General features: G+C 27.6%; 1 protein-coding gene and 2 long non-coding RNA genes across 6 annotated transcripts in view; 1 reads left to right on the top strand and 2 right to left on the bottom strand.

Moving 5' to 3' along the window:
- Window positions 1-23,285, top strand: part of LOC139096510 (pseudouridylate synthase RPUSD2-like) — a 93,857-nt gene that overhangs the window by 56,100 nt on the left and 14,472 nt on the right. For all 4 annotated transcript variants that reach the window (XM_070648240.1, XM_070648238.1, XM_070648239.1 and 1 more), the window contains exons 3-5: window positions 19,268-19,363; window positions 19,418-19,505; window positions 20,321-20,543. In XM_070648240.1, the coding sequence (XP_070504341.1) occupies window positions 19,268-19,363; window positions 19,418-19,505; window positions 20,321-20,543 (407 nt within the window). The remainder of the gene's footprint in view (window positions 1-19,267; window positions 19,364-19,417; window positions 19,506-20,320; window positions 20,544-23,285) is intronic.
- Window positions 13,153-16,868, bottom strand: LOC139096511 (uncharacterized). Its single transcript, XR_011544983.1, has 3 exons — window positions 15,491-16,868; window positions 15,196-15,360; window positions 13,153-14,679 (listed from the first exon to the last, which is right to left on the bottom strand). It is a non-coding gene; the product is annotated as an uncharacterized lncRNA (long non-coding RNA).
- LOC139096512 (uncharacterized) lies at window positions 17,865-21,204 on the bottom strand. Its single transcript, XR_011544984.1, has 3 exons — window positions 19,825-21,204; window positions 19,635-19,764; window positions 17,865-17,933 (listed from the first exon to the last, which is right to left on the bottom strand). It is a non-coding gene; the product is annotated as an uncharacterized lncRNA (long non-coding RNA).

Below are 23,285 nucleotides of genomic sequence, written 5' to 3'. Positions count from 1 at the left end.
AAATTGGCCAATAATGAGCAATTTATTCAGTGTGCATTATGTTATACTTTAGCAAACAATGCAGTCGGGAGGAAAAATCAGTATGGGATTCTTTATTCAATTTTAATGTGAATCATGCTCATCGTGGGTATGCACATTCGTGTTGAAAAAGTACTGAGAACAAGAGGATATAATGTGATGTCATAATGACATAATCAAGCAAATTTGTTGCTCTTCAGCTTATATTTCCTCGTTTTTGGTTGACTCTAATCAGGCTGGCTATTTGTTTGTTTTTTACGGAACTGTTTGGCACAAATTTTACAAAAACTTGAATTTTATATTGAGTTTAAAGGTTTGAGTCCGCAAAAGTTTCTCTTTGGCTATGCTCCTGTTCTACATAATTATAGGCAAAAATATAAAATAAACGATGCTCAAAATAATATTGTAAATGAAGATTTTTTTAAGAATAAATAAATTAGATTTATTGCCATTGATAATCTGATTCAATTATCTCCAAATTATTTCCATCCCTGGATCATATTAACAAAAGCCACGAAGAAAACTTATTTTCCTTTTAAATCCATTCGATTCTCTTTTCGGCACAAAAATATATTTATATTTCACAAACAATGCATTTAGCCATTTAACCAAAATTGAAAAAAGATGAAAGAAATGGTAAAAGATATAAAGATCAGAATAAGGAGAATGAGGAGAATTAGGGAATATTCATGAAATTTATGATATGCCTTAAAGGCTCATGAACCTCTCTTCTCAATTGCCTTTGCTCTTCGATTTTTTCTTTCTTGTATTATTTTATTTCGTTGGTTTTTATGGCACAAATTAATGGTCGTATGATGCAAAACAAATTTTCTTTTTCAAAAATTCGTGATTATATTTGTGGTTCTGCAATATTCTTCAACAAGATCGTCGACGAGAGAAGTCATAAAAAAAGGCGATAATAAAGTAAAATGAGTAAAAACTAAAAAATTCAAAGCAGCCAATGCGATCATCATCATCATTTGTATTCTTTATTCTTTAATACTTGTTCGTATTTTTTACTGGAGATGAGCATATATGTGCGAAAAACTTCATACATGTATATTGTGACCTCAAGACGTTCTTTTATTTTGGTTGATTGTTTTACACTTAATAATAACTCCTTCCTCTGTGTTTAATATTTTAGATTATGAAAAGTTATAACTTTTTGTTCTAACTTTTGAAAAACAATTAAGTAAATATTAAAATCGATATGAAAAATTAAAATTCACATTTTTTCGTAAACACCCTATTCTAAAATTAATCTATAAATTTAGTTTGCTATAAATTTTAAAATTCTAATGTGATGAAAAAATTTAATAATTTTATGAAACATAATGGGATGAAAATGATTTATTAATTTTTTATATCAATGAATTTGGTAATAGCCCATGGTGAATTCCTTTGTCATTAAAATTGTATTAGAAGCTTAAAGATGAAGAAAATATTCCGAGCAAACAAAAAAAATAATTTACCCAATGCCCCATGAGGGTTTTATATTTCTGTGAAAATTTTTAATTGATTTTTTATTAACAATTTTCAATGCAATTTGGTGCTTCATGAGATAAAAAGGAGTTGATTTACTTTATAGCTTTTGGCAAAATCAAAAAGTTGTGTCTATAAAACGTATCTTTTTTGTTTGCAGATTTTTATCTCCTTTTTGAACACGTTTTACTACTGTGTAATATTTGCAAGTGCCTATATCAATTTATTAACATCTATAACCGTAAATTTTAAAATTTATAAAAATTCGTGTTCTGCCTCAAACCGCAGTATAATATTATATTGAAGCTCTTCATGATAAATTCAGAATATGACAAGAATGAAGATAAATTCTCACTTTTTGAAATCAGAAATTACCCTAACTTGTTGATTTTCGTGCTAGTTGGACCAATAGTAAAGTCCAAAAAATAAGCACCAATAAAATATCGTGATAGTATTAAATGTTTTTATAGAAAAAATAAAACTTATTAAATTTATGAGCTTAGTTTAATTATTAATATTAATTAAAACCTTTATATTTACAAAAAACTTACAAGTTGTAAAACGCAAAATCATACAAATAAGAACATGCATCTTATAACTTTCAAACACATGTTTATTTAAAGAACCATGATTCACTAATTTGTTTTACATATTAACTTTTACTTGTCCGAAAATTAATGATGGTTCTTAAACGGAATTCAGCCTTCTATTAATTTCTCATTTTTAGCATTAAACATTTCTCTTGTATTCACAAAATTTGTTCGTTGATTTAAATGATCTACTAAAGTGTCACATCCTCTCATTATAACCTTGACATCAAAAATGTATCCGCACATGTGCTTTCATTTTCTTTACCGTGTACTATGTGATTTCTTCTACGACGCAATAACGTAATTATCATTGTCCCAAAAAACTATTAAATTTGTCATCTCATCTAAGCACAGTGAAAAGAAGCAACAATGAAGACGATAATAATGATGATGAAAATATATTTTAACTAGTTTGTTGCAAATATGAAGATAAATGAAAAAATAGTAATTTTCCATTCAATTATAATTGATGCATTAGTGCTTATATGAGTGGTTGTTTGTTAAATTGCGTAAATTAAGTTAAAATGCCGTTTTTAAATCGATTAGTCATACGAGAATATGATAGTATGTTTGACTTTAAAATGTGACTTGACCATTCTCCTTAAGATTAAATGAATCCGAATAAAATCAATCAAAAATTATGCTGAGAAGACTATTTAGAGATTTGTCCCATTTAAAATCCAATTAAATTTTTCATATCACAAAATGACATTTCATCATAACGTTGTAAATGGATATAAAAATTGATGAGGGTTTCATGTAGCAAAAATTTTTCTTGGTGCGAAATATCCATAGGTGTATCCATATCTACTGAATTTCAGTTCTTAGATCCTTTTTGCATCTTATTTGGGATGAATAAATCCATGAAATTAAATTATAGAAAAATTTATGAGTTGTGTAAATTAATCTAGGTATAAGCTAGAGTCAAAGTTTAAAAAGTTGTTAAAAAATCTCCATTACCATAATGAAGAAGCGAGAAGATGAAGAAATTAAAAAGATAAGAAAGAATTCTCATTTTGTGGCTCACTTTTATTGTTGAAGCTAAAGATTGAATTAAGTAATCACACATCTATACGGAACATTATATTAATCCATTGTTGATTCTTTAATTGCCTAAAATTACTGCCTGTGAGCGTTTTTAGACTCATCCAAGATGAATCCTTGTATGTATTTTCTGCTGCTATTATTATTGTTATGAGCTCATTTACGATTAGTTCGTAATCTTATTTGTAAAAAAATTACAAAAGTCCTCATGTTATGTCGAGTGAATTCAGCGCATTTTTACTTTATTAAAGTAATCAAAATAATTTACACAATAAAATTATGAATACTTGTCATTAAATGGTTTAGCGGACTGAACGAACGAATGAACAAAGTGTATTTCTAAGCTACTTTTTTGAAACAAGTTTCATAATTGCGCTAAAAAGAAGCTTAAGAATTTATTACGTTTTCCTTCAGAAGTAATGTCCTTAATTCCCGCTTTGACTGGCTGACAAAACAAATGAATTCGAGAATGCTTTTAAATTCCTTTGTCGATCCAAATTTGAATAATTTAAAACTTTACAATTATTGAATCCCTCCTAACAATCTTTTGTGGAGCTTACGCTAAAACAATAAGTTGTCTCAGTGATGATAATCGATTATGCATGCGTAGGAAAATTTGCGCTTAGGTCATCCGTCCAATTCTATAATGACGACTTCTTTACTGGTTTTTCTTTATCTTTTTAAGAAAGCCATTTTTTGCATAAATGAGCGATGAATTTGAAGATCTTATTTTTATTTCTCGCACTGTTGCGAAAATTGGCAGTTTCTGCTTCCTCCTTTATTCCTTGATTTCTTTTATGCTTCTTCGTCTTTTTAAAATGTAAAATATCTTGGAATCTTATTTTATTGTTAACTGGGGAGATGAAAAAATTCTCATTTTTATAGGCAAGACAGAGTATATTAAAAAAAAGTAACTGAAAATGATTAATTAATTTACACAAAAAAATTTCTTCTGTACATTAATTTTGTATAAATAATAATAACAAACATGGAAAAGCTACCAAGTTAAATAAATTGTATTAATTAAAATAAATAAATGAACGAAAAAAATTTAATAATCTTTTGATTTAATGGGGGTCCACGATAATTTATTATATTGCACATATGTACAAATGATTATTGTGGTGTGCTAATTACTTTAAACGCCTTTTATGTACTCGCAATTTGGGGGATTTTCAATTTTTTAAAACATGAACTGTTTGGAATAACTTTTTTTTTTTTATTTTTTTATGTTCTTCCTAATACAAAAAAAAGATAATTTAATAGAATGTATGAGATTGGAAAAACAAGAACATTCAAATTAAATGTAGATTAGTAATCTGTAAAAATCACAGATTTATTTTAATCAAAAAAAAAAAAAAAAAAATTAACTGCTGTCGCTATTGTTATACATTTTATAATGTACTTGTAAAATTCTCAGTATGCCGAGTGAATTCGTTTTTGCACCTCAATGCTGACATCCATTGAGATGTTAATGAACGATCTGAGGTATTTGAAATCTTGTACCATTTCAAATCGCTTTTCGTTGTTAATGACTTCCAAATCGCTACTTTGTTCTTAAAAAAAATCACATTTTTGAGATTTTGAACCCAAAAATGATGCATAATGCAAAAATCTAATACTTAACGTTAATTGGATATTTTTAAAATAAAATTGTCACATATGAAAAGCTGTAAATGAGACTTTTTGGTAATTTATTTCAATTTAAAATAAAGAACTAATCACAATTTCAAGTTCAATTAAAAACTCTTAATCAGAAAGCTTTAATCTAAAATATATTGAAATCTGCCCAAAAATTAACAACATATGTATTACATTACATCAAGTATCATTCTCAAGAAGAAAAAATTTCGGCAGAACTGTTTTTGCAACTCGTGTGGCTTCGCAGCCGTTGTTTTTATTTCTTACACACATCTCAAACTATGTTTTATTCTGTTCTTCTCATACATTGTTCTTTATTTTTTTACGATTATATTTCAAGCCCAGAGAAGCAAAGAAATGTTTCTTATAGCGCTAGAATGAATATGAAATTTTTCACATATACAACATTTGCTTATTCCTTAGAAGAAATAAAAGATCAAAGTTAAATGATTTGAAATTTTTTGTGTAATCGTTTTTACACTCATTTCATTATGTTGATTAATTCCCTCTGCTATACAGCTACTGTATAATGATAATTTCATGATTGTTATTATTGTAATGAAATTTTTTCTATTCTTTACCATTTAAAAAAATGTATTTAATTCTTTTGTGTAAATAAAATAATTTGAAAATGGTTTTTGTAGGTTTTTGTGGATTGTAATGGATATAATAATAATCGGCCGAATTCACTAAGTTGGATTATCCAATATTTCGAATAATTCACTAGAGTTATTTAAGTTTATTTCGAAATTTTAAAACTGATACAAGAACGGAAGCCATTAAAAATTGAGGGGGTATCTGGGGGAATGGGGGTGTAACTTTACACACAAAAATTACGAATAAATAATCCAACAATTATGATGATCCAGTTTAGTGAAATCGGCCGATTGATATTATGTTAAATTGATATTATTAGAATCGAACTAAAGTAAAATCTATTTTTTAAGAAAATTACTTAATATGATCATAGTCAAAATTCAATAAAATAAACAATCTGAATCATACTCAAAAATAAAGATACCTTTAAAGATCAGAAAAATTTCATTTACCCTAGTAATATAGCAATGGAAGGAAAAAAAATCTTTTCATTCTCGTTAATTAATTCAGTCGAAATTCACACAATCTCTGCAGAAGCTATCACGTCTAACTCATTTCCGCTTTATTTTCTTTATTCATTCTCGCTTCCTTTTATTAAGTTCGTCTCTCCCTCCCATATAATTGTCACAATGATGACCAATCATGTTCCATTAAAAATCAATTATAAAGATTCTTGAAAGATTCAACATACTCATACAAATATAGAAGTCTTTTCTATTGAGAATCTTTAAATTCCATCATTCACTTACATTTTTTTGACACTAAATGTTTGAGTTTCTTATTGATCTTGTGAGCAAAGTAAAAAGTGGAAAAAGAAGAGAAGAAAAGAATGGAAAGAAAGAAAATAATTGAGACGAAGGTAGACAGTAGAATTGATGGCATTAACACTGACGTGTCGGTAGCGATATAAGAAAGAAAATAAAAAGATCGTCATTTGATTTGCGTGCTATTAATTTCAGTAAAATATCTTTTTATTTTGATTCTTAAACAAAATAAAAAGGTTGAGATTAGTTCTATGGGACAAATATACAATTCTTCAAGCATTCGCATGCTCGTGCCAGATGATTGGAAGTAAATTGAGAACACACAAGAAACTAAAAAAATTGTTATTTAGCCGAGAAGCATGACAACGTTCATTCTTATTTTCTCAAGACTTTTTTGTGTACACACATAAAAATAAAATTAAGCGATGATGAAAAAAGGCATATCCAAAGTCGAACGTGCAACTCGTTTACCCTCAAAATGCAATGTGAACAAACATGAACATAATGACTTTGCTGTAGAATGTGAGTCAATTGAGCGAAAAAAAAAAATAAAACAAAAATGTTAAAAGAAATTTTCTATCCAACAAGCGCTTTTAGCGTTTCCTAATGTGAAGTAAGGTTTTGATATGATTTAAAAAATATATAAAAAATTAATATATTGAGATATTAAAACAAAAACTATTAAGCTGTACTAAAAGAAAGATTTAAACGAAAAGACATAACGAATACATTTCGTTAAAAATATAGGCTAAAGTAATATGAAAACATTGAGTAAATGTTCTTTTGAAAGCAAAGTGACTTGTGGCACAAAATCGCAGATTATTTGCACGTATTAGTCTCTTTCTTACACATAAAAATAAAATTACATATTTGCCATCGCTATTTCCTTTTTTCGACAAACGCAATGTCTTTAAATCAGTTCATTAAGCGTGTTGTACAACATCGAGTTCTTTTGAATGTTAAACATGCTTTAAGCTTGTAGATTAATTCCATTCAAAAAGAAATTTTTGTTTTTTTCTTAACATAGGAGATATGCCAAATTAAAGAAATTCTTGACATTTTGCTTTAAGCTTTTGCACAGTTTTTAAGATTTTCTCAAATTACATTTAAAATCATGATACTATCTCTATATGGATAAACTAAACATTCTGTTCATATTTTGCCATTTATTTTAATACAAATTGATCTAAGATTAATCTTAAATTACCATGTGATGGCCAAGTGATCATTGAAGGCCAAGTATTTTAAAAAATAAATTTTTTTAGGCGCATGAAATAAAAGGTTGGAGTTCCTTTATAAAGGCTGTTATTAACTCCCTATCTTATCAATCACTAACCATCATCAGGCTTATGATATAATATATAAAGCATTAAGTTAAAAAGTTCGTCATTTTTTCCTTCTTAAGTCTTAGATTTTTTTTAAGAAATATATGTTATTTCTAACAAAACTGATGATGCAAGATAATCTATATAGAATGAGAAATCAAAACGAAACTAATCCACAAAAAAGAAATTAGGAAAAAATATGTTAATTTTATTGATAAAAACGTTTGACCTGTACCGAATATTCTCGCAACATATTTGTCATCTGTTACTCACTTCAATTCTTCTTCTTATTTATTCATCATCATAAATTATTTAAAAATTCTGCTTTTACCAAAAGAAGAGGTCTTTGCATTCATAAAATATAAAAAAGCCAAAATACAAAAATAAGCTCTACGGGTTGTGTGTTTGTGATGATGTAATATTAAGAAATGATTCAACATCAAAAAAAAAAATAAATAAATAAAAATAAGAGATGAAAACATTTAATAACACAATAGTTGAAACCGCAACTTGATTTTTTGTATGTTATTTCATTATTTCATCATTCTATGTATCGTGACAAGACATTAGTTAATAAATAGTAATATTGCAAATCAAATTCAGAAACATAAACTATTCACAATAATAGTAATAGAAAATAATTATCGGTTGATGAAAACAGCTATTTATTTGTCTACCTGTAAATGATATGATATAAAATTATTAGTTTGATAATAAGAATAATGTTTATGAATGTTTTAAGAACCTTTTTATTCATCCTCTTATGAAGTATTTTTGTTTTGATGACGGTCTTCATTCTCATCTTCGATAATAAGTCACGAACTTGTAAGATATAAATGTGAAATCAAAAGATTTGATTGTCTTAGAGTGTGCGAAGGTCAAAAAATACATTTGAAAACTATAGTGAATGATGTTTACTTGAAAATTGTAAATACCTATGTGATATTTAAAGACATTTTGATTCTATTAACGTAAGTTAGTATGATGAAAATTAGTGAGATTAAATAAAGTGAGATTTTCAAAATTTAATAAAAGTTGATATATATAAAATAGGAAACGAAATCCATAACTAAAATTTCAAAAAAATCAATGAACAATCATCCTCTCTTCCTTATTTACCTACTCGTTTTGTTCTATTGTAAACCATATCCATTAACAAGAAAATCGGAAAGCCTACTTCAATATGAATCACTTTAGACAATAGAGTGTTTGTTGAATTGCCCTTTGAGCTTTTCATTATAATTACAAGTGCATATAATTCTTTATAGCCATAAAAATGATAAATTACTATTCAGTTTCTTATTGTCATTTATTTATCGTTTTGATTGTGAGGAAAGGTTCTGACAAGTTATTAAGAGATCGAAGCTCTGTATAAAATGAAAAAGTGTGTTGATGACCTAAGAATTTTAATCATGCAACGCTCATAACTTTTTTTGTTGAAAAAAATACAATGAAATTTTTCTCAGATTGAATAAAAGATAGCTATCGAACTTGTCAATTTTTTCTCTCCTGTGGCGTGACTCATTACTGCTAGGACGTATCATTGCAATTCATTGACTCACAATTAAGTTTGAAAAATAAAAATGTTTTTTATTATCATTTCAGTTTAATTATTTTATGTTTAATCACTTAATAATAATAAAAAGGTATTTTTTCAGCTATATGTTATCCTCAAATCATAGCTTGATACACATTGTTTTTAAACTATATCTCACATTTTCACATTAGTCTTTATAATTTTGAAAGTCAGGATAAATGTTTTATTCACTTTAATTAAACTTTCAATAACAAATACATTCGACATGATATCTATTTACTTATAATGTAATACTTCAACGTTCCTTTATTGAAGAAAAATTTACAGCAGAACAAACAACTTGTTACTTTATAATATGCGCATGTGATTCGTAATCGTCTCAATGTCAGATCTTGTAAACGATCTCTCATTCAATTGATGCAATTCTGCACATTTTAATTTTATTCTTTCTTCTTACCAATTGCTGCGATTAATAATCTTCCTTTTAAGTCGAGGTTTCTCTTATTTTGTAATTTTTATTAATATAGTTCAGATCGTTTGTCATTCTGTCATTCCTTTTTTCTTAAGAAAACTTTTTTATTAGAATTGTGAAACTATTTGAGACTTTTTTATACCATAGAATTTAAATTCTTCTCTTCATACTTGATGGGTTTATATTCTAGTTATTAATACTATATAAGATATACGTAATATTGCACGGATTGCATGACAAGCTATTGGATTTCATATTCAATTTAATTTATGCATTGAATTGTTCGGACCGTATTTATTATTAATATTTTTTTCTTCATATAACGTTTACTGATTAAATATTAAATGTGAATGCCTCATGAAAAAAAGAATGGAAAGACAACATTAAAAAAGTAAAAGATTAAACAGAACAAAAATTTATGAGTTGGTAACATTTGAAAATTTGTGGATGTATTTGAATAGTAATCTCGAATTCTGAATACACAATAATATAATGTTAATTTTAGAATCAAGGGATAGTCATTAAACCAATAAATTTCTAGAAATTCCTATCGAAGGTCTTGATCGTTATCATAAGTTTAAAGTAAATGTTTATAAATGACAATTTTATTAAATAAAAAATAATAATCATTTAATTTGCAATGATCTGTTTATTTCAATTTTTCCACTACTGTTATCCGATTGCTATCTAGAGAATTCACATAAAAATCTAGTAATTATTGTTAATTATAGACCTATCAATAACTGTGTTTATTATATCTTGGTTGCAAATGCTCAGACATTCAGTGAATTTCCAGAATCATTAAGCAAATCGTATTGAAGTACCTTTAAAAATAGCTTTCATTTTATTAAACCATACTTTTAGGTCCTTGAGCTCACAAAGTTCGTTCTTTTTAAAAACTAAAAACAGCTAAATTCTAAAAACAACGCATTTAATTGACTTTTTGTGATATACAAATCTTTTAAATAGAAAAGCAAACTAAATAGCAAACACATTTTTTTGTTTGAAACTGTTTAAAAATTTAATAAGATAAACACGTCCCTTTCTCCAAGTATTTGATTTCACTCCATTAAACGTCTTAGAATTTTTATAAAATATTTTTAAAATAACCCAAGGTGTGGTTGCAAATCGATTTACTAAATAGCTTCGGGATAATTCATTTTAAATACGAAGAGTATTTTATGAAGCAGTATATGAAGTCATACAAAAGTCGTTAAACTCAACCACACAATCAGCTGTTTCAAATTACTTAAAAGCTTATACAACAAGTACTTAAGGAGCGTTTTACATAACTCAATATCATAAAATACCATTCCCTTGCATATTTAATTCGTGTTAACAAGTCTGTCAGAAAAATTTGTATTCCTTACCTGATGAATCAACATAACATCGAAGTTCGATGAATGTCTCAACATCTTCACCTTTTGCATATCTCTTCGACACCTTCTTTCTCAGTCACTTGAAAAATATCACAGTCCTTTATATTTTATATTTTTTGCTGTTTTGTCGCACAAAAAACGTCGATAAATTTTTTTATGTCACGCTATTTATGTGATGTCATATGAATATTATACAGAAGATAAAATGAAATATAATAAATTTCTACTTCTCTCTCTTATTTGCTGTGGTTTATGCCAAAAATGCTTATTGTCTCATCTCTGACTTTTCTTCTTTTATTGACTTTCGATCAACTTTCGATTAATTCAAAAATATCTTTCACTTTTTATTAAATTGATACTACATTGGTGATTAAATATTTTTCTGCATTTTAAAGCACAACAAATTGTTTTCTCGTGCAAGCTTTCAGAGTTGCAACAAACATCATGAAAACAAGAGAAATGTTCTTTTTAATTTTCAAAAAGAATAAATTGCTGACAATGAGCCATTTCGTGTTGCAATGATGATGATCATTAAACATCATTATTATTATTAAGTATTATCATTTCTATATAAATATCATTTAATTTATCATATAAATTAAATCGTTTACCGAAAATTAAAATGAGAAGCATAAATGTGTTCTAAAAACATACACTTGAAGGTGCTTGCTTCTTCCTTGACTCACAATACCAATAATTGCGAGAAGCAATTTATATAATTGCAAGAAGATAATGTGTTTCTCTCTTCTTTTTGCCATGGCCTTGTTGCAGAAACCAAAATGTTTTTATAATACTGTGTTGTTAAAGTGCAATACTTTTTTTGATATTTAAACTATGTTAGTCTAAGGGGAAAATAACTTAGTGGGAAATTTTTTAAGGGACTTAGAGGAAAGAGAAATTTTTTTGGCTGAGAAATCCCATCATGTTGTTTTCCCCTCTATATGAAACACAAAATTAAGTAAAAACTAAACAAATGAAAAACGAAAATATTAGTAATTGTATGTTTATTAGACACATTTATTTTAGGAACACTTAAAAGGTCACACTCGTTCATATTTAATTTGGCAAATTTATAATATTTAGGGACAAAATTATGTTATTAAATTATTAAAATAAATATTCAAAATGAGCTCGACTCATATCGACAAAACAGAATTAAATAATCTATAGAAAATAGAGTATTTTTAAAATTTTAGAAAATTATCATACTATTGGATATTCTTGTAAACATTTTAACATTTTGATTATTAAAGTTTGCATTTTATTTATAAGCAACAAACATTTTTATTCAATGACATTCCGATAATTTAGATGGAAGTGAATGATTTTGTGAAGGATAAATCAAATAAAATCCATTCGTCTTAGCAATAATTAAAGCTAAGCTCATGATTGACATTCTGTTTCTACCGATTGATGTAAGTCTATTTTGGAGTAATTGGCGATTTACTTTTTCTGACTGACACAAAAAAAATCTTATGTTAGTGAATTAAGTAGCACACTTATTATACACTTTTATTTAATTCATTCTGTATAAGATTATCATTTCTTATTTCAAATGATGTTCGGTTTCAATCTATGATATTTTTATGTAACATAATCCGGTCATCCATCAAAATTTTATTTCAAAATAATCATTCATGTAGTTGTCTTTTTTATTCACTGACTAAGAAGACATTATTATTTTTAGAAATTAGATAAAAAATATAAGGCAATAAAACATTTTGTGTTAAAACGTGAAGAAAAATGAAAAATCGTCAAATGTACTTCCAAAAACTATATCATATTCTTTTTGAATATGAAAGAAAAAAATTAAAAATTCAAAACTGTACGTAAAAACAGTTTGATGACGACAGCATAATGCGACAATAAATCATTTGTTATAAAAAGTGAGCGAGAGAATTTTTATGTAATGAGTAAACATCAGCAAGCTATATTGTAGCTCACGGCAACTCCCAAACTTCCTTTTTTTAAATGAAAATATAAAAATATGCGAAGAAAAACGCACAAATATCGAGAGAAAAATGAGTAAAAGTAAAAGAATGAGAGAGAGATAGAAAGAAATGGAGCAATTACCATGGATGATAAATTAAACGAAACGTAAAATGGAAAAAAAATCGGCAATAAAATATTGCGTAGAATAGGAGTAAAAGGAATGAGGATATTTTCGCCTTCTCGATTGCTGTTAAATCTTGATTCATTCACCGATTATATGATTTGTGCTCAACAAATAAATTTCTCGGAGCATCTTTTTTTTAAATGAAAACTAATTTTTTCATTTCGTCTAACTGACGATGAAGCTTGCATTTCTGATTCTATATTGGAAAATGCTTTTTAAATTGGATTTCAGATTATCTGTTTACTTCATAAAAAAGATATTCTATTGCATTATGAAATCCTGATTCCCTCAAAAAGGTGAAATCAAAATTTTTTAAAGTCATCCGAATGAAAAATGTTTTCTGATTGTTGACAAAATTGGAATTTGTCTCACAAACAATATTTAAGACGTTTTATTATTATTCACAGTTTTCTAATTCTACAAAACCAATTTTCTTATTTTAAACGCTTACGAATACACTAACAACTACCATAGGCCAAAGAAAGTCTTTAAATAAAATAGGCCAAACTTTTCGAAATTGTCAAATTCAAAAAATGCTTATCCATATTTGGAGTGCACAAAACTCTATAAGTGTATATTAATATTTATGTACAAACAATGAAAAAGAATATTCATCAATCAGACGACATGCTTTGTCAACATCAATCTAGTGGCAATTAATTAAACAGTCATTAAAACGGAGGATGAAAAAATTAGAAATGGGAGGTTGAGTAAGAGGATTGAGGATTAAACGTGAAACAGAATTTATGAAATAAAAAGATGCAAAACTCATAGCAATGATAGGGATATTGAGTAGATCGAAAAAAGATTGAATTTCCATTTCCATTTTTTGTTAATTCATCTTGTTGACAATAGCAACAGGAGCAACGAAAAGTTGAAATGGTGCCAAAAAATGTTTTTTATCTTCTTCATTTCATATGAATGTTTATATTAGCATCATCTGTTTTGTTGCTGATTTCGAAGAATCTTGTTACCATTCTCTTCAAATTAGTCAAAAATAAATGGTAATTTATATGCTTTTGCAGCATCTAATAATATTTGTTGACTTCTAATGCTTCCTTTTTCCTATTTACCGCATTTTGTTGTTTGTTTTAATTACATTTTATCATATTTATTACTAAGATGTAATTTTTATAAGATTAAAACACTTTCCACATTCATCAAAATATTTGTATCACGTCGTTCCCCGGAACATAGGATATTTTTGTTTTTGTTTAAAACCCTAAATTGAAAGCATTCAACCAGGATATTATTGAAAATATTAATTAATGTCGACAAACTTTAATCGCATGTTTTCTCAAAACAAAAAGAAAAAAATCAAATCTTTAGATAAAATTAGGAGCATTTCAATTGTTTTTCATTTTATTTTTCTTTTGTTTGGATCAGTTTTGAGCTCAAATTTATTTTTAGATTTATTTTTCAAATGAGCTGTTTTTTCCTCCGTTTTCATGTTTCTTTATTTTATTTTATTGATGTTTTTTCTTTCATTCAAATTCCCAATTTATAATGCAAGAGTTTTATTTCTCATTCATTGCGATTACATGCTTTGTCATTCAGATCAGATCAAATCAATACTTCTTTTAAATAAGGAAAAAGTGAGTCATTGTTGTATTAAAAGAATTTTACAAATAAATTGTTATCGCATACAGCTTATACAATGGATGAAATAATAAATTTTGTATTTTTTGTTAGTTGGTGATCAGATTCAGCCATCCTGAAAAAAAAAAAATTGTGATGTAAAATTCAGTTGAACATGTCCAAATCGAAGTCGAATTTAAACTTAAACAGAATTGCTCTTTGCGATTAAGCGATTATTCAACTTGACTTGGTTTGTTTTCAGTATAATTTTTTTCGTTTTTTGCCTGTTTTTGTGAACCTTCAATTAAAGACTTTTCATGCAATGAGGGATATATTACAATTTTTTCTCTGTTGAATTAAACGTAATCACTTTTCATGTATAAAGAGTGTATTGAGTGTACTTCTGCCGTCTCTTCTGTCGAACAATATAATGCCCTGTGTGTATCATTATGATGTTCCTATTGACCAGTTTACCTTGAAGTATACCTTTTCTCTGCTGTGTACTTGCTTATTGTACAGTGCGTGAAATTCTCCGAAGCAAAAAATTGCGAAATATTAAATTACCAAACAATATATATATTTATATATATATACTTCTACAGGACAATGCAAAAAAATCAGTTTTGTGTCTTTACGTTGAATGCATCGTTACCGTTCATTGCATTGAATGTCAGATGAAGTCAGTGTTGATTGTCCAGAGGGATATTCTATAGGTGTCAAAATTATTTTCTTCTTTCTGCATGCCTTTTTTTTACATTTCAATGAATATGCAATATTGAATTTGTATGTAAAATGAGAGATTTGAGCTGACTTTAAGCTATATTGGGAGAAATATGGGGATATAAAATAATCATTGTTATAATGTCATTATTTTATCTCTTCAAATGATATTTTTAATTTTAAAATATAGACAAGAAAATATTTTAATTAATGAAATGCTCTGTCACCTAGTTTGTACAAATTCTCTGCCTGTCATTACTGTTCTTCGCAAAGTAGCTTTTGGAGCTTCTGGTCGTCTTTTCGCTCGTAGATTCCATCCAAGGGCTGTGTAACAAACTTGTGTTTCTGTCCCTGCAATGAAATTTTTTTTCCGAAGCGTATGACCTATCCAGTCAAACTTCCTAATCTGAATCTCTTTGTTGATGTCTTGTTGACCTGCTTTTTGCACAAGCTTTTGATTTGAAGACCAGTCATCTGGATTCTCGTTCAACCAAATCTTGAGAATTCTTCTATATCAGCTATTGACGTATACTTGCAGTTTGCGCTTGACTTTATTTGTCATAAACCATGTCTCACAGCCATAGAACAGCACTGATTTGACTTATGCATTAAAGATTTTTATCTTTAGATGTTTTGTGCTGTTGGTGCACTTCCATACATTGAAAAGCTTTCCAAAAGTTCCCCTTGCCTTCTGAATTCTCATACTAACGTCTTTCAGGGTGCCTCCATCAGCTGATATATTGCTGCCAAGATATGTAAAGTTTTCAACGCGATTGATGGTTTGATTGCTTCATTGATGAGCCTAATAAGCTTTTCTAGAACACCAAGATTCCGAAACTCTGTCTAAATACACTCTCTATTTATGGAGTCAAAAGCTTTTTCGTTGTCTACGAAAACGAAATATAATGCTGATTGCCATTCCATTGATTGTTCAACAATGATCTGCAAAGTGCTAATTTGTTCAATGCACGATTTGTCTCACCTCGAAATATCAAAATATCTCACCTTGGCATGAAAGTATCCCATTAACACTATCATATCCTGTTTCGGAATTTTCGTCAATGACAATGTCAGCTTTCCATATTTTACACTAAGTCTGACTCGAATGATCCTGTCGGATATGGGTTCCTTCTCTAAGAGTGAGTCTCGAACTGACATACTGCCAACGACTCTGGTATATTCTGTCCCATTTCTGTCCCACCTTATTTCGCTCAGTCCAAGCACGTCGATTTTGTATCTACAGATTTCTCTATTCACCTGCGCCAGAGAGTCCTAATATTCCATTGATCAATTTGTCGTTTACGTAAGTTCTTCGTTGTTAGTCCAATCCTGTTTACCTTATGTTATTTGTAAAAGTTGATTTCGGAAATGTTCAATTATAAACCCTACCATCCCTAGCCTGATATCAGGGAATAGCATGAGAAGGTATACACTTGACATTTGATTAGCTTCGGAGTCAGATTTCGGCTTCCCCAATTTTCCAATTGTTTTGCTAATTCTATAATTCATTTTAATTCTAAATCTGGTGTACGTAGGAATGCACCATATCTAAAGTAAATTAATCAAAGCATTCAAACAAAAGAATATGTAAAATGAAAGCTATAACCTTTAATCCTAAATATGCATTTATGGTTATAAATTTCATTAATGAATATAAAATTTCTCACTTAAATTTCAAGCGCAATTTTTTACGTTCCATAAACATTTCTATGTCATTGTATACATATTTAGAATGAACGTACGCATATAAATATAATGCCTATAAAATCACATTCAATATATATATATATGTATAAGGCAAAGTAATCATTTATCATACTATGATTCATATCATAAATTTAAACATTCTATATATTCGCATTTCTCTCTGCTTTTTTTTTCTTTTAAACACCATTTATATAAAATGTAAATTTTATGATTTCGCATAAAAGTGGATCTTCATATTTTGCTTTTGCAAACGCATAATTTTTTTGTCTTCAATTCTACAACATATTATGATATGCCGCTTTTGTTTTTTATACTAGATATAAGAATTTATATAGAAAAGATATATTGGATAGATGGAAATAATGCGATACACATCTGCTAAAATGAAAAAAAAAATTAAAATGAAATAATATAAGTTTTTAATCAAACATGAATATTAATAAGCATAAAATTTAATCAAATTAAATATAAAAATTATATTAGAAATATTGTTTTCCACCATAAGCTCTCAACTTCTTGTCTCGTATTTACGCATCCCTAATATGTATTTAAAGTACCAAAAAATTAATCTTGCTGCAAATTCATCACGTCTAAAATTTTATTTTAACCTCAACAGGAATGAAACCGTTTATTGCTAAAAAAATTAGAATAAGAAGCCAGCATAATACATAAAAATACACTTTAAAAGCTCTCAATTTATTACGAATTTGTTATAAAATACGAAGAAAATAGAAACAGGAAAAGCCATTCGACTGGAAAAACATATTCATGTATGAAACATCAATCTGTAAAGATTGAAATAAATTTACAGAAGCAAAGTAAATGTTCATATAGGAAAAAATATATTTACAATGAATGACACAGCAAGGATAAATATCATTTTCTATTTCGTTCGTTTTTTATCGTTGTCAGCATCATCGTGATTCCATTTACTTTCGTTTCATCTTTTAATTTTTTCTTTAACTGTATGTGTGCGGTACATGTGCGGTTTTAAATATGAAATAAAATCAAGATGACGTTGTTAAATAAAAATGCGAAACCATAAAATAACATAATTAGAAATGTCAAAAACAATCAGTATGATAAAAAAAGATGAATGTAAACAGTTGAAATGATAAATTATTTTTATGTATAGTACACACATATAGATTGAGATGCTCAGTTAAGTCATTCGAAGAGAATACTTACAAATATGCAATTTTTAATAAGCAATTTTTTTCATTTAAAATTGCACTAAAAACACTTTAATTTGGGTCAACATCTTTAACAAACAAACAACATATAAAATGTCCAAAACATGAAAACTTGTGTCTGAAACCAATCGATTCATAAAATTTAAGTGCTTTTGTTTCTCTTCAAATTATATTCTTCTCGATATTTCATCACATTGTGAATGCTCTTTGATAATGACATGCTTTCATTTACACATTAAGAATATTTGTTATAAAGATTTATTAAATACTCCCAAAAGCTTTGAATACAATTATTTGTTGTGACATTTATTGAAGAATGAATAAAATCTCAAAAAGTCAAAAAAAAAATCCTAAAAGGCACTAATAAAAGTGCTGTGAAAAAATATCATGGCCTATAGAACACGTAAAAGTGAAAATTGCATTAAAAATCATAAATGGAACTATATCATGTCAGCAAGTTGACTAAGGTATGTGATATCTCTATCACCAACAGTCACTTTATGTGATTTAAGTGTTTCTCTTTCATTGCCACAAGGCGATTAAATTATGATAATGCTTTTTATCGTTCTGCCTTTTCCTTTTTTCGGACTATTTCAAACGTCATGCGTGAATATTTTGTTCTGAATGAATAAATCGAAATGTTCTTATTTAATCTAGCTAGAAATACGAGTCAATTCTTTTTATTTTCTTATTTCCTTTTCCATTCCATTCATATCCACTATGTCTCTTTTCATCATCATCATCATTCTAACAAAATGATTAATTGTTTCAATGCAATCAGATATGAACTCAACACATTTTTATTTACTTACATATTGCTAAAATTTCTTTTACTCATTTATGACGTAATAATTTCTTGAAACATTTCTAATAAATAGCAATCAATTTGATATTTGGGTCCATTTTAAAAATAAACGAATAATTTTTTTCTTTTTTAAATTATATTTTGAAAATTGAATATATTGATTCTGTCTTAGCTTAATATTCCAAAAAAGATCAATCAATCAAGTCTATCTTAAAGTGACAAATATTTTTGATTCTTAAAAAAATGGTTTAAAAGGAGTTTCATTAAATTTTGTATTTTATTCTTCTTTTTCTTGATAGATCTTAATGACTGAGAAAGAGAAAGCCAAACTGGTATCAACAGAGAAGCGAAAAGCAGCTGAGGAAACAGAAGACTTAAAAAAGGATTTAAAAAAGGTAGTAAAAGTGATTTACTTATGAATTTAATTTTAAATACTTTCTTTTCCACAGGCGAAACTCGAAACTAAAGCTTTAAAAGCCAAAAGACCTGGATTCACTGACGATAGATATTATGAAACATCATATTATATTGAAAATGGTGAGCAATAATTTTATATCATTAAATAGCGAAAAAGAGTTTACAAAGAAAAAGAAATTGTGGTTGAATGAAAACCTAGGCAATGTGTTATGCGTTCAATAAGAAACATATATTTCATTTTGTACATACCTTCCTCGTGAAGTTTCCTAAATACAATCGAAATAAAATAGTTTGCATTACAGACGTCTTTTATTTAAATACGTGTAGTTTGCTTCCTTTTACGACTAGATAATCTTGTTTCCGTAACCGCTGTTAACATCTAATTATTAAACGTAATTAAAATGTTGACAAAATATTTTCAAACACTTTTAATACATACCAAGTATACTTTGAGGTTAAAAAACTCACAAAGGCAAGCATATGAAACAATCTCCACCAGGACATGCTTAATCATGTAACATCATAAAAATTTAGATCCTTCTTGCAACAATATTTTAATAAAAAGCAAAATATTTCTCTTTAAAGTTACATTTTCATTCTTTTCCTGCTATGGTTACCATAAAACATGGAACTTAGATATGGATAAAACATTTCATTACATACACTTTTAACATGTATATTGACTAACTATCATAAAATGTCTTACCAGAAATATATACATACTATCATTCACCATTACCTTGCCTTGCCTTGCTGCCTCCCCTCAACCACTTCTATATTTTTCACGTTGCATAAACCAGAGTTAGAAATTGACTTGAATTTTGCAAGGGATAGAGTCGAATTTTTATACAAAATCCGAGACGACTTCGAGCTTTGATATATTCTATTGAGTGACTACATATATATTTATATAATTCTTCTTGTTCTTTTTTCAGGTTTACGAAAAGTGTATCCATACTACTTCACATTTACGACTTTCACGAAAGGTCGTTGGGTTGGTGAAAAGATTCTCGATGTATTTGCACGCGAATTTCGAGCTCATCCGGCAGAAGAGTATGAGCGATGCATAAAAGCCGGAACATTAACTGTTAATTATGAAAAAGTGCCAATAGAATACAAACTGAAACATAATGATCTCTTAGCTAATGTTGTACACAGGTAATATAATATGAACATCTAATTATTACAATCTACGTACAATTTTGATGTAGTATATTACAATGTTATTATTGTATATTGTTATTATTTTACTTATTTAAGGGTTAAATATATTCTTTTTTTTTTCCTTCTCTTATTATGTGTACGTTTTTCTGCGTACGTACATGTGTCTGTTTTAAATTAGATTTTCACGTTTTCAACCCTCAATTCTTCTTTTTTGTTATGTTTTGTACATGATATTTTCATCAACATATCATGGTGGAGAAACTAAGGATTAATCCCGAAAAATTCAAAACAAAAATTCCTTGACAAGAAAGCAACAAATTTAAAAAATCTAAGAAAATAAGGATCCATTATTACGTTAGGTATTTGTGGGGAGTAGACGTCTGTGATTTTATAATAGCTTAACGATCGGTTCCGGGTTATGTATTTTCTCACTTAGAAATTTTTATATTTTTTATTATTTAAAATTTTTGGGGATCAATTCTAAGTTTCCACACCTCTCCACATACCTTTTAAATTACCTTCTTAATCCTTTTTTTCCTTATATCAATGTGTAGTTCAGAAGTGATTTTATTTGAGCTTATGTATAAAATACATAGCTTATTACAACAGTAGTAATATAATTCAATTGTCTCATTCTGAAGCACGCATTGATAAGGATATCATAATTTTTTCCTCATTTTTCAAGTGTATTTAAATGTGATTTTTTTCATCAAAATTCTAGCAAATTTGTTTCTAATAATATAAAAATTAAATGTGACATATTCAGACATCACATTTTCTCTCATTTCACTCAAAATTATCTCATTCTTTATTATTAAAACTGTCACAGACACAAAAAACCCACTATGTGACGTAAAATAGAAGAGAACAAAAAAAAAATGGAATAAGTTTTTCTTCTCATTTTGCTGAAAAATTTTATCTACGATAACGTGATATTTACGCAACAAGTGATATGTCATATGCCATTTTCATATAACTGTATCAATTTTGTTTATTTAAATTTATTTGTTTTGACATTTATTGTCTTTGAAAGTAAGTTTTTGATATTGATTTAATGTTAAAGTAAAGAGATCAATGATTTTTGAAACTTTCACAAAAACCACAAAGACTAAAAGGACATTTTCAATGTCATCAAAATTTTAAAAATAGGAGTCATATTTAAATACATTGAAAAATGAATTCATCTTTGTGATTTTTTTTAATTCCCTTCTACCAAGGGCGTAGCAAGAGGGAGAGGGGCTTTGAAAGTACGGACTTCTGTTTGAAAACTGGAAGAAAGTTTTAAATTAAAATTAAAATTTGTTATTTATTACAAAAAAATTAGTAATTGATAGAGCCCTTCCTAATGTAATTTTCTGGCTACGCTCCTGCCATCAACTAAGTTGAGTTCATAATTTTTTCAATCCTTATTTTCGCATAATTTATATTTAACTCCAATATACACTATTAAACACTTACGTAATGCAAACACGTGTTATTTAGATAAAATAATCTTTATCGTCATCATTATCATAATTTAGTCATAGTTTTCTTCCCTTTATTGTATTTAACATAGTTTCTCATAAAACTTAATATAAGTAAAAACCAACAAAAAACATTAGATAGATGATATTTGATAGACATATGTAGATAGAAGAAAAAGCTTCTTAATCATAGTCGAGTTCGTTTTTTCTGTTCATCACTTTATCTCTTTGACATCAAATTACATTTTCATATAGTCAATTTGTGCTGTGTTCTTTTTTTTTTTTTTTTGTTTTGTCACAAGTAGTTATAACATTAGAATGAAACTTGTACTTAGATTTAACAGTTCGGAAATGAGATGAAGTAATAACGAATTTTCCGTAAATTCCAATATTTGTAAAATGCATTAAATTTTGCATTTTATTTGTTGATTGTAAGGAATGAAAAAAAAATATGAAGTATATTTTCATGAAAACAGAATAAAAAAAAATAAGAGGGAAAAAAGAATGAGAAAATCGACATTTGCTGATATTTGTCTTTACAGACATGAAAGTAGGAAAAAGCATATAAAATATTTCGAGATAAATCAAGCAAGATATATAGACATTGACTCACTAGATGAACTTTGTTGTCATTGAATGATTGAACTAAAAAAAATATTTATGAGCTTATTTTTATATCGACAAATTGAAAATTTTTCATGACAGCATCGAAAAATCTATAGAAATTTTATTTGAGCTATTTTCTTCATTCACTAAAATATAAAGTGGCATGGTTTTCCATTATAAAAGTGACTAATTTTTTGATTTTGCAACTTTGAAATGTTTCGTTCAGTTCTTAACCTTAGCAGAAATTTTTTCTTTCTCCTTTTTTTTCGAAGGAATCTCAGCAAATACACATATTAGTTTCTCACTAAAGACATATCTCGTGCTCGTGAAAAACATATTCACAAAAATTCTTAAATACTTGCTGTGTACGTATCACACTGAGGTAAACGATAAATTAATTTCATCGCTGCAATTAACTAACGCACGATTTAATTTTAATTAGCAATGCAGGTAGAAAAAAATTTAAATGGAAAATACCTTCAATATGTGTGTAAAGAAAATAATATGTAAAGAAAATTGTTGCTGCCACCGTGATGATATTATACAGACCGTAGGATTTTTTTTATCTATTCTGCACATTCTCTCCACAAGAATGCAAAAGACTTCTCAGTAATTCACATCTCTAGTAAAATTTAATTTAATGCTGGTTTGACGTGTAATTGAAAGA

The sequence above is a fragment of the Chironomus tepperi genome, unplaced genomic scaffold (genome assembly GCF_022539635.2).
Source record: "Chironomus tepperi strain 1889 unplaced genomic scaffold, CSIRO-AGI_Ctep_v1 contig_393, whole genome shotgun sequence".
Lineage (NCBI taxonomy): Eukaryota > Metazoa > Arthropoda > Insecta > Diptera > Chironomidae > Chironomus > Chironomus tepperi.
The sequence above is the reverse complement of the archived record's forward strand: the minus strand, read 5'-3'. Positions and strand labels throughout refer to the sequence as shown.